Below are 12,310 nucleotides of genomic sequence, written 5' to 3'. Positions count from 1 at the left end.
TACCCCTCATTTTATGACAGGCAGACCCCCACTGTCAATAAATTCCTCACAGTCTGCCCAGGAGGTAGATATGCCATATTGTTACACACCAAAGTTTATAGCTAAACAAACTCATTTGGCAGTCAGAGGTTGAGAGCTTTAAGGTCACATGAAATGCTTTGAGAATAGAAGTCCACAATTGTTCTACAAGGGTTGACGAAGTCATCCTAACAAAACACACTTCCTGTTCTTCTGATCTGCAGCTGCCGCTGTTATCTAAGCACATTCTATTCTAATTGTTGTTTTATTCTACTCACAAAACCAAGGGTTCATGAGTGTTTATGGACTTGTGTATATTTGCTGGTTTGGTTTGGCTCACCTGGAGCACGCACCGGAAATTAACCTGCATAATGTTGTCATTTCACTGTAAATAAACGCACTGTCTTCATTCTAACAGTCCTGCTTTTGGGTCCTACTTTCCCCACACCGTGACATGCCAACTTTATTGTTTTTTTTCTTTAAATACTTTTACTTTAATGTCATTGTGAAAGTTTATTTAGGATTTGTGTGATGTAAAAACAAATTAAATGTTTTAACAGAAAAAAGAAAAATGGAAGAAATGAGACATTAACTGAGTTGCAATTTTTTATTTTGATCAGTTGATAAATACTCAAACCACAAGAGCAATTACTTTGTAAGATATGTAATGATTTCTAAGAAAATATGGGAAGAAACAATTGTATGTCACATCTGTGAAAATGGAGACGGACTGTTTCATCACAGCAGTGTGAAGCTTCTCTTCCTGCGAACATGATGTCCAGCAGCTCTGGTGCAGTCCGTCTTGGTACAACCACACTGCTCCACATACATGTATGTGTAGGGGACCGTGTCTCCATTCAAGCAGACCAGGTCTACAGTGCGATTGCTGAAGTTTATCTCCTTACAGCATGAGCAGGAATGCTCCATCGCTGCTGCTGCTTCAGAGTACCTAAAGAAAGCAGGGGACAGGTTCATTGATATAATCAAAGTGTAAAGTAACACTTTTTGTAACTTTCCAGGGAAATATGAGATAATAGTAAAGGTATCCTTACATGGTGTAAGTGTTGCAGGATCCTTCACAATATGGCATATCTACCTCCTGGGCAGACTGACAACCATTGACTGTAATATGGGTTTTCATGGACATTAACTTGCATCCCTTCTCCTTCTCCACACCTTTTACAAAAAAGATGCTGAGTTAGTTTCTTTTATTTCTATTTAATGTAAATTTGTCTACCATTCTGTTCCGCTTATCGAGATTTCGTAGGCTGAAAGGCAGGTACATCCTGGACAGGTCAACACTCTGTCATAGGGCTAACACAGACAGACAAGCATTCACACCTAAATTCACACCTATGGGGAATTTAGACTCACCAGTTAACCTAACTCCACTAACTAAATGTCTTTGGACTATTGGAGAAAGACAGAGTATCCAGGGAAAACCCATGCAGACATGAGGAGAACATGCAAACTCCACATAGAAAAACCCGGGCTAGATGCTGAATTTAAAACAAGTCACTTCCTGCTGTGAGGCAATAATGTTATCCACCACGCCACCATGCTGCCCCTGATTAAAATGTTATATATCAAAATGTTATACTCACAAATTTTGCAACAGCCGTTTGCTGCAGTTTGAATCGTGTCCTAACAACAAAAATATACAACGTTAACAAAATTCTTTTCATTTCAGATAGATACAGTCAATTAATCAAGATACATTTTTAAAAGCATACTTACAGGTTGGCAGTTGCTCTCTTGGAATGGTGGGCAGACAGTCTGTGAATGGCTTGCTGTTAAAGTCTCACCATTCTTGACACAGGTGTAATGTTCACATTTATTCCCCGGTGGTGACCAGGTTTCTCCTTGCTAGAAGGCAGTGAGATAGATGTATACAAAAATCCACACAAACTTAAGAATATTTATTTAAATACATAACACATCAACACATATTGCTTGCTTGGCTTAGGTGAATTATCACATGAAGTTACAACCATCTTACAGTCAAAAGTTGTTTGGTTCCATTATTGTTGACAACACAGTGTGTCTGTACACACTTCCCGCAGCATTCATCAGAATCACTTTCCACATATTCATATCCCTGTGAGACACCGAGAGAGATGGCACGTTTAGCTTGTGAAGCCCAATCTAGCAAGTGACACACTAAAGCCACCAAAGGAAAACAAAACTGGGATGTATGGTGTAAGTGAAGATGAAGGGTTTATTGTCTCTTACCAGTTCACAGCTTTCTTTACATTGTTGAAACACACAAATTATTTTTAATAGACCAGATTTTGGGTCAATCTCATTGGCACAGGTACAATCCTGACATGCAATCACAGGAACTGAAGAACCAGGCTTTCAAATAAAAAGGAAATGCCATACATAATTATGTGCATCATTAAAGGCAAAAAGGTGAGAAATGACAAAGCATATGCTTCTTATTTACCTGGTATTCAGTTTCTCTGTGAACACAAACTCTTTTAGGTTCTAGGAAAGAGTTAGACAAAGACGAGGTGACTTGCATGAAAGTACAGTATATATCTCTCTCTATATAGATATATATATATATATATATATATATATATATATAGAGAGAGAGAGAGAGAGAGAGAGAGAGAGAGAGAGATAGATATATATATAGGGAGAGAGAGATATAGATATATAGATATTCAAACTGTATTAATGAGATTACCACATGTATGTTCTGCACAGCATTTTCCATCAGGGACACTGACAACTGGCTTATATCCAATTGGACAGTTCATATTGCTGACTGGGCAAGTGTTAGGTTGACATTCTGCAGAGATCATGGCACAGTGAGAAACTACCACAATCAAATAACATTCTGGAAAAATGTAGCGTGCTTTGATACTACGTCTTACGGCAAACATAGGTAGAACAGCAGGGGTCTGATGGACTGGTCTGGTTGACAAGGACAAACCCAGGGGCAGAGCAGTTTGTAGTGGCCGGTGGTGGTGGGCACACCTTAGACTTGCAAGTCACAGTCTTGGTGGATTCTTCACAGATGCAGTCCTGGCATTTGTACTCAAATCTTTCATTGAACTGAAAGAATAAACCACAATAAATATTATTTTTCTCTTGCAAGTAAACAATAAAGAGTAGAATTTCAGGTAAAAAGAAAGAAGAAGATCACCTCACGAGGAATGCCCTCAGGATCAAGACATCCTGTTGGAAAATAAAAAAGTCACTAAAACTATATCATATACTTAAGTCAGTAGTAGTAAATTGAAAATATTACAAAAAGTAATTACCACATTTTTCAACACATATTCCAGACTCCTGGTTGAAAAGTTTCATTCCATCAGGACAAAAGCAGCCCTCTGTAGTGTAGTTCATAGTTTGTCCACTTGGACTGTAAAATAAGTTACATTGAAACAGCAGTAAAATTCATTCAGTTTAGTTGATAGACAGTGTAACTTTTACTTATTGCCACTAAAAAAACATTGATTTATTGCCATATTTTGTCATGATCATATCCCCTGGAAATGTTTTTGGATAGTTTTGCAGAAACGTACTTGTCCTCACAGGTTGGCTGTTCTGCAGGACCACAAGGCTTGTAAACTTTGCCTAATGGGCATTCACCAGCTGATGATGAAGAAAAGAACTTCATTGTTTTGTTTTTTGACTTTAATATACATGCTGACAAATTGTCACTTGTGATTCTAACCAATTCAAAACATTTACAAAATGATGAAGGGTTGCTTACCACACAGTGTGGTGTGGTTCCTCCAGTAAATGCAAATTCCAGCCTGAGCACAGGCTGCAGCATAAGTCTGTAAACTTGTGCACTCCACTGTTGGATTTGAAACGTGACAGCTATCAAAAATGCAACCTCTGTAGAAATTTTCTGGAGAGACAAATGGATGGCACTCTGCAAAGAGACTGTTTTAACAAAAGACACAAAAATAAATGTATTTTGTTTTAAGTGCATACTGGTAATAGTACAGCAATAAACTGTTGGGACTGATCAGCTAATGCTTACCTAGCTTTAAGTAGGTCACACATGGAGTCTGGTTTGCATGGAGCTAAGGTAGGTGGTGGTTCAGGTGCACTGGTAGGTAGTGCAGGTGGTGTTGGGCAGTTGGGCTGGTAAAGGTCTTCAACAGGCCAATAGTCAGCCATCACTGCACAGCTTTCCACCAGCTTACCTCCGGGCAACATGCAGTCGTCAGCCTGGTTATTGTTGCATGTTCCTGACAATAGTAATAAAACATTTAATATTGCAGTATAACCTCAAACTAAGGGTTAAGAAATATGGCCACTTTAGTGAACTTTCTCACCACAATGTCCCTGTGTGTTTTTGCCAAAGTACTGGAATGGAAGAGTTACACTGAAGCCTGTTATTCCAAATGTAATAACTACTTTTAGTCGAGGAATCTCTAAAATCAGGTTAAGGCCTGAATTCATGATCTTAACACCTTGTTGAGAATAAGGTAGGTTCAAACTTTCTCCATTTTTCAGTACCTACAAAAGAATAATTGCACAATTTGTAAAAAAGAAATATACTGTAAAAATAATATATATTGGTTATTTTGCAAAGAAATACAATAAAATATTGGCAATCATATATGCATAAATTTACCTCCAGCTGTGCAGCTCCAATAAGATTATGATTAATGAGTGTGATGACGTGTGATACATATGATACTGTTATCGATCGTGGACAAGAAACATCTTCAGTTGGATCACAAAAGACATTGTCAATATAAATCTCCAAGTTATGTATTGGTAAAATCTCTTTCATCAAAACATAAGTACAGTTTCCTTGATAACTGTAGTAAAGTCCATCAAACGTGATGTAATGTGGATCTCCCCACCCTTCACATACGCCTGAAAAGAAAGAAAAAATATTTAAGGGATGGGATAAAACATGAATGGAAGAAATGTTTTTTACGCACAAAATAACTTACAGTCGCAAGTATAATATTGACAGCAGTAGTACTCGTCATACACCAGAACTGGTTTCTTTCCATTGGTGCAAGTTATGTTTTGAAGCGGTGGACATTCATATGGAACAATTTCTATTGTGTTGTTCTCTATGCATCTGGCCATGGTGCAGTTGCACAAATAGAAGGTCTCATTTTGCTTGAAGAAAAAAAGCACAAACAAAAAGAGTAAAGGTATTTTAAAATTTTTTGGGCCAAAAACCTAATCAAGAAGTTTGTTACTGAAAAATTGAAACTAATCAAAATTTCATTAAATACAAAGCTATTGAAAGCATTTTTATATTTATTGGGTCTTACTGAAACACCCCAATCAGGGCAGTCTGGTGGAGGAAGAGAAGTAGTTGTAGTAGGTGTAGTTGAAGTTATTGTTGTAGGAGGTGTAGTTGTGGTAGTCGGAGGTGTTGGTGTACTTGAAGTAGAAGGAGTGGTGGTAGTTGTAGGAGGTGTAGTCGTAGTTGTTGTAGTAGGAGGTGTATTTGTGGTAGTCGGAGGTGTTGGTGTAGTTGTTGTAGGAGGAGTAGTTGTACTTGTAGGAGGTGTAGTCATAGTTGTTGTAGTAGGAGTAGTAGTTGTCGTTGTAGGAGGTGTAGTTGTAGCTGTAGTCGGAGGTGTGGGTGTAGTTGTTGTAGTTGGAGGTGTAGTTGTGGTAGTCGGAGGTGTGGTTGTAGTTGTTGTAGTTGGAGGTGTAGTTGTGGTAGTCGGAGGTTTATTTGTAGTTGTTGTAATTGGAGGTGTAGTTGTTGTACTCAGTGGTGTTGGTGTGGTTGTAGTAGGAGGTGTAGATGTGGTATTCGGAGGTGTTGGTGTGGTTGTAGTAGGAGGAGTAGTTGTGGTAGGAGGAGGTGTAGTTGTGATAGTTGTAATTGTGGTCATAGTTGTTGTAGTTGCAGGTGTAGTTGTGGTAGTGGTATGTGTGGGTGTAACTGTAGTAGGAGGAGTAGTTGTACTTGTAGGAGGTGTAGTCGTAGTTGTTGTAGTAGGAGTAGTAGTTGTCATTGTAGGAGGTGTAGTTGTAGCTGTAGTCTGAGGTGTTGGTGTGGTTGTAGTTGGAGGGGTAGTTGTGGTAGTCGGAGGTGTGGGTGTAGTTGTAGTAGAAGGAGTGGTTGCTGTAGTCGGAGGTGTGGTTGTAGTTGTTGTAGTTGGAGGTGCAGTTGTGGTAGTCGGAGGTGTTGGTGTGGTTGTAGTTGGAGGTGTAGTTGTGGTAGTTGGAGGTGTGGTTGTAGTTGTAGTAGGCGGAGTAGTTGTTGTAGTTGGAGGTGTAGTTGTGGTAGTTGGTGGTGTGGGTGTAATTGTAGTAGGCGGAGTAGTTGTTGTAGTAGGCGGTGTAGTTGTGGTAGTTGGTGGTGTGGGTGTAATTGTAGTAGGAGGAGTAGTTGTAGTTGTAGGAGGAGTGGTTGTAGTAGTGGTAGTCGAAGGTGTTGGTGTGGTTGTAGTAATCAGAGGTGTCGATGTCGTCGTAGTACTAGGCGGTGTGGTTGTTGAACATATGTTGCAACAATATACCCTGATCTCATAGTCAAAGCACTTTCTTGGTGGTCTGGTCTGGTCTTCTGCCCTACATATTAAACCAATGTCCTGATCACAAGTAACAACTTGGCCAGTTTGAGCCACAAAGTCATCAAAGGTTTTGTCTGGGTAATCTACTGCTCTACACTCAATATCTTTAATATTTTCACATATTTGAAGACCACTATCTGTGATGTTTTTGTATGTTTCCCAATCACTTTTGTCCTTTGGATCATCCACATCATACCAGCCTGACCACGCACATGTGGTACCTGGAATGCAAGTAGTCGATGAGATTGTGGTTATACTTGTGGTAGTCGGAGGTGTGGGTGTAGTTGTAGTAGAAGGAGTGGTTGCTGTAGTTGGAGGTGTGGTTGTAGTTGTTGTAGTTGGAGGTGCAGTTGTGGTAGTCGGAGGTGTTGGTGTGGTTGTAGTTGGAGGTGTAGTTGTGGTAGTTGGTGGTGTGGGTGTAGTTGTAGTAGGAGGAGTAGATGTACTTGTAGGAGGTGTAGTCGTAGTTGTTGTAGTAGGAGTAGTAGTTGTCGTTGTAGGAGGTGTAGTTGTAGCTGTAGTCTGAGGTGTTGGTGTGGTTGTAGTTGGAGGGGTAGTTGTGGTAGTCGGAGGTGTGGTTGTAGTTGTAGTAGGCGGAGTAGTTGTTGTAGTAGGCGGTGTAGTTGTGGTAGTTGGTGGTGTGGGTGTAATTGTAGTAGGAGGAGTAGTTGTAGTTGTAGGAGGAGTGGTTGTAGTAGTGGTAGTCGAAGGTGTTGGTGTGGTTGTAGTAATCAGAGGTGTCGATGTAGTCGTAGTACTAGGCGGTGTGGTTGTTGAACATATGTTGCAACAATATACCCTGATCTCATAGTCAAAGCACTTTCTTGGTGGTCTGGTCTGGTCTTCTGCCCTACATATTAAACCAATGTCCTGATCACAAGTAACAACTTGGCCAGTTTGAGCCACAAAGTCATCAAAGGTTTTGTCCGGGTAATCTACTGCTCTACACTCAATATCTTTAATATTTTCACATATTTGAAGACCACTATCTGTGATGTTTTTGTATGTTTCCCAGTCACTTTTGTCCTTTGGATCATCCACATCATACCAGCCTGACCACGCACATGTGGTACCTGGAATGCAAGTAGTCGATGAGATTGTGGTTATACTTGTGGTAGTCGGAGGTGTGGGTGTAGTTGTAGTAGAAGGAGTGGTTGCTGTAGTCGGAGGTGTGGTTGTAGTTGTTGTAGTTGGAGGTGCAGTTGTGGTAGTCGGAGGTGTTGGTGTGGTTGTAGTTGGAGGTGTAGTTGTGGTAGTTGGTGGTGTGGGTGTAGTTGTAGTAGGAGGAGTAGATGTACTTGTAGGAGGTGTAGTCGTAGTTGTTGTAGTAGGAGTAGTAGTTGTCGTTGTAGGAGGTGTAGTTGTAGCTGTAGTCTGAGGTGTTGGTGTGGTTGTAGTTGGAGGGGTAGTTGTGGTAGTCGGAGGTGTGGTTGTAGTTGTAGTAGGCGGAGTAGTTGTTGTAGTAGGCGGTGTAGTTGTGGTAGTTGGTGGTGTGGGTGTAATTGTAGTAGGAGGAGTAGTTGTAGTTGTAGGAGGAGTGGTTGTAGTAGTGGTAGTCGAAGGTGTTGGTGTGGTTGTAGTAATCAGAGGTGTCGATGTAGTCGTAGTACTAGGCGGTGTGGTTGTTGAACATATGTTGCAACAATATACCCTGATCTCATAGTCAAAGCACTTTCTTGGTGGTCTGGTCTGGTCTTCTGCCCTACATATTAAACCAATGTCCTGATCACAAGTAACAACTTGGCCAGTTTGAGCCACAAAGTCATCAAAGGTTTTGTCCGGGTAATCTACTGCTCTACACTCAATATCTTTAATATTTTCACATATTTGAAGACCACTATCTGTGATGTTTTCGTATGTTTCCCAATCACTTTTGTCCTTTGGATCATCCACATCATACCAGCCTGACCACGCACATGTGGTACCTGGAATGCAAGTAGTCGATGAGATTGTGGTTATACTTGTGGTAGTCGGAGGTGTGGGTGTAGTTGTAGTAGAAGGAGTGGTTGCTGTAGTCGGAGGTGTGGTTGTAGTTGTTGTAGTTGGAGGTGCAGTTGTGGTAGTCGGAGGTGTTGGTGTGGTTGTAGTTGGAGGTGTAGTTGTGGTAGTTGGTGGTGTGGGTGTAGTTGTAGTAGGAGGAGTAGATGTACTTGTAGGAGGTGTAGTCGTAGTTGTTGTAGTAGGAGTAGTAGTTGTCGTTGTAGGAGGTGTAGTTGTAGCTGTAGTCTGAGGTGTTGGTGTGGTTGTAGTTGGAGGGGTAGTTGTGGTAGTCGGAGGTGTGGTTGTAGTTGTAGTAGGCGGAGTAGTTGTTGTAGTAGGCGGTGTAGTTGTGGTAGTTGGTGGTGTGGGTGTAATTGTAGTAGGAGGAGTAGTTGTAGTTGTAGGAGGAGTGGTTGTAGTAGTGGTAGTCGAAGGTGTTGGTGTGGTTGTAGTAATCAGAGGTGTCGATGTAGTCGTAGTACTAGGCGGTGTGGTTGTTGAACATATGTTGCAACAATATACCCTGATCTCATAGTCAAAGCACTTTCTTGGTGGTCTGGTCTGGTCTTCTGCCCTACATATTAAACCAATGTCCTGATCACAAGTAACAACTTGGCCAGTTTGAGCCACAAAGTCATCAAAGGTTTTGTCCGGGTAATCTACTGCTCTACACTCAATATCTTTAATATTTTCACATATTTGAAGACCACTATCTGTGATGTTTTTTGTATGTTTCCCAATCACTTTTGTCCTTTGGATCATCCACATCATACCAGCCTGACCACGCACATGTGGTACCTGGAATGCAAGTAGTCGATGAGATTGTGGTTATACTTGTGGTAGTCGGAGGTGTGGGTGTAGTTGTAGTAGAAGGAGTGGTTGCTGTAGTCGGAGGTGTGGTTGTAGTTGTTGTAGTTGGAGGTGCAGTTGTGGTAGTCGGAGGTGTTGGTGTGGTTGTAGTTGGAGGTGTAGTTGTGGTAGTTGGTGGTGTGGGTGTAGTTGTAGTAGGAGGAGTAGATGTACTTGTAGGAGGTGTAGTCTAGTTGTTGTAGTAGGAGTAGTAGTTGTCGTTGTAGGAGGTGTAGTTGTAGCTGTAGTCTGAGGTGTTGGTGTGGTTGTAGTTGGAGGGTAGTTGTGGTAGTCGGAGGTGTGGTTGTAGTTGTAGTAGGCGGAGTAGTTGTTGTAGTAGGCGGTGTAGTTGTGGTAGTTGGTGGTGTGGGTGTAATTGTAGTAGGAGGAGTAGTTGTAGTTGTAGGAGGAGTGGTTGTAGTAGTGGTAGTCGAAGGTGTTGGTGTGGTTGTAGTAATCAGAGGTGTCGATGTAGTCGTAGTACTAGGCGGTGTGGTTGTTGAACATATGTTGCAACAATATACCCTGATCTCATAGTCAAAGCACTTTCTTGGTGGTCTGGTCTGGTCTTCTGCCCTACATATTAAACCAATGTCCTGATCACAAGTAACAACTTGGCCAGTTTGAGCCACAAAGTCATCAAAGGTTTTGTCCGGGTAATCTACTGCTCTACACTCAATATCTTTAATATTTTCACATATTTGAAGACCACTATCTGTGATGTTTTCGTATGTTTCCCAATCACTTTTGTCCTTTGGATCATCCACATCATACCAGCCTGACCACGCACATGTGGTACCTGGAATGCAAGTAGTCGATGAGATTGTGGTTATACTTGTGGTAGTCGGAGGTGTGGGTGTAGTTTAGTAGAAGGAGTGGTTGCTGTAGTCGGAGGTGTGGTTGTAGTTGTTGTAGTTGGAGGTGCAGTTGTGGTAGTCGGAGGTGTTGGTGTGGTTGTAGTTGGAGGTGTAGTTGTGGTAGTGGTGGTGTGGGTGTAGTTGTAGTAGGAGGAGTAGATGTACTTGTAGGAGGTGTAGTCGTAGTTGTTGTAGTAGGAGTAGTAGTTGTCGTTGTAGGAGGTGTAGTTGTAGCTGTAGTCTGAGGTGTTGGTGTGGTTGTAGTTGGAGGGGTAGTTGTGGTAGTCGGAGGTGTGGTTGTAGTTGTAGTAGGCGGAGTAGTTGTTGTAGTAGGCGTGTAGTTGTGGTAGTTGGTGTGTGGGTGTAATTGTAGTAGGAGGAGTAGTTGTAGTTGTAGGAGGAGTGGTTGTAGTAGTGGTAGTCGAAGGTGTTGGTGTGGTTGTAGTAATCAGAGGTGTCGATGTAGTCGTAGTACTAGGCGGTGTGGTTGTTGAACATATGTTGCAACAATATACCCTGATCTCATAGTCAAAGCACTTTCTTGGTGGTCTGGTCTGGTCTTCTGCCCTACATATTAAACCAATGTCCTGATCACAAGTAACAACTTGGCCAGTTTGAGCCACAAAGTCATCAAAGGTTTTGTCCGGGTAATCTACTGCTCTACACTCAATATCTTTAATATTTTCACATATTTGAAGACCACTATCTGTGATGTTTTCGTATGTTTCCCAGTCACTTTTGTCCTTTGGATCATCCACATCAAACCAGCCTGACCACGCACATGTGGTACCTGGAATGCAAGTAGTCGATGAGATTGTGGTTATACTTGTGGTAGTCGGAGGTGTGGGTGTAGTTGTAGTAGAAGGAGTGGTTGCTGTAGTCGGAGGTGTGGTTGTAGTTTTTGTAGTTGGAGGTGCAGTTGTGGTAGTCGGAGGTGTTGGTGTGGTTGTAGTTGGAGGTGTAGCTGTAGTAGTCGGAGGTGTGGTTGTAGTTGTAGTAGGCGGTGTAGTTGTGGTAGTTGGTGGTGTGGGTGTAGTTGTAGTAGGAGGAGTAGTTGTACTTGTAGGAGGTGTAGTCGTAGTTGTTGTAGTAGGAGTAGTAGTTGTCGTTGTAGGAGGTGTAGTTGTAGCTGTAGTCTGAGGTGTTGGTGTGGTTGTAGTTGGAGGGGTAGTTGTGGTAGTCGGAGGTGTGGTTGTAGTTGTAGTAGGCGGAGTAGTTGTTGTAGTTGGTGGTGTGGGTGTAATTGTAGTAGGAGGAGTAGTTGTAGTTGTAGGAGGAGAGGTTGTAGTAGTGGTAGTCGAAGGTGTTGGTGTGGTTGTAGTAATCAGAGGTGTCGATGTAGTCGTAGTACTAGGCGGTGTGGTTGTTGAACATATGTTGCAACAATATACCCTGATCTCATAGTCAAAGCACTTTCTTGGTGGTCTGGTCTGGTCTTCTGCCCTACATATTAAACCAATGTCCTGATCACAAGTAACAACTTGGCCAGTTTGAGCCACAAAGTCATCAAAGGTTTTGTCCGGGTAATCTACTGCTCTACACTCAATATCTTTAATATTTTCACATATTTGAAGACCACTATCTGTGATGTTTTTGTATGTTTCCCAATCACTTTTGTCCTTTGGATCATCCACATCATACCAGCCTGACCACGCACATGTGGTACCTGGAATGCAGTAGTCGATGAGATTGTGGTTATACTTGTGGTAGTCGGAGGTGTGGGTGTAGTTGTAGTAGAAGGAGTGGTTGCTGTAGTCGGAGGTGTGGTTGTAGTTGTTGTAGTTGGAGGTGCAGTTGTGGTAGTCGGAGGTGTTGGTGTGGTTGTAGTTGGAGGTGTAGCTGTGGTAGTCGGAGGTGTGGTTGTAGTTGTACTAGCAGGAGTAGTTGTACCTGTAGGAGGTGTAGTCGTAGTTTTTGTAGAAGGAGTAGTAGTTGTCGTTGTAGGAGGTGTAGTTGTAGCTGTAGTCTGAGGTGTTGGTGTGGTTGTAGTTGGAGGGGTAGTTGTGGTAGTCGGAGGTGTGTTGTAGTTGTAGTAGGCGGAGTAGTTGTTGTAGTAGGCGGTGTAGTTGTGGTAGTTGGTGG

At 42.0% G+C, this 12,310-nt stretch overlaps 2 protein-coding genes across 2 annotated transcripts in view; both read right to left on the bottom strand.

Moving 5' to 3' along the window:
- Nucleotides 1–611: 611 nt before the first annotated feature.
- Nucleotides 612–8,684, bottom strand: LOC102078364 (mucin-2-like; the record flags this gene model as incomplete). The annotated part of the gene is made up of 19 exons (XM_025908463.1): nt 612–967; nt 1,071–1,194; nt 1,623–1,662; nt 1,756–1,884; nt 2,018–2,116; nt 2,251–2,373; nt 2,465–2,505; nt 2,711–2,815; nt 2,901–3,081; nt 3,173–3,204; nt 3,291–3,391; nt 3,555–3,624; nt 3,746–3,921; nt 4,022–4,232; nt 4,320–4,503; nt 4,622–4,869; nt 4,950–5,124; nt 5,283–6,190; nt 6,800–8,684. Coding segments are annotated over 19 exons (5,043 nt in total), but the record flags the coding sequence as incomplete, so codon positions are not given.
- A 1,516-nt stretch (nt 8,685–10,200) lies between these two features.
- LOC112847254 (TBC1 domain family member 5 homolog A-like) overlaps nt 10,201–12,310 on the bottom strand; it is a 4,227-nt gene continuing 2,117 nt past the window's right edge. Inside the window, exons 2-6 of the mRNA XM_025908462.1 lie at nt 12,119–12,194; nt 11,870–12,067; nt 11,620–11,671; nt 11,055–11,578; nt 10,201–10,504 (exon numbers count right to left, since the gene is read on the bottom strand). Of these exons, the coding sequence (XP_025764247.1) occupies nt 10,201–10,504; nt 11,055–11,578; nt 11,620–11,671; nt 11,870–12,067; nt 12,119–12,194 (1,154 nt within the window). The remainder of the gene's footprint in view (nt 10,505–11,054; nt 11,579–11,619; nt 11,672–11,869; nt 12,068–12,118; nt 12,195–12,310) is intronic.

Source organism: Oreochromis niloticus, linkage group LG7, assembly GCF_001858045.2.
Source record: "Oreochromis niloticus isolate F11D_XX linkage group LG7, O_niloticus_UMD_NMBU, whole genome shotgun sequence".
Taxonomy (NCBI): Eukaryota; Metazoa; Chordata; class Actinopteri; order Cichliformes; family Cichlidae; genus Oreochromis; species Oreochromis niloticus.
The sequence above is the reverse complement of the archived record's forward strand: the minus strand, read 5'-3'. Positions and strand labels throughout refer to the sequence as shown.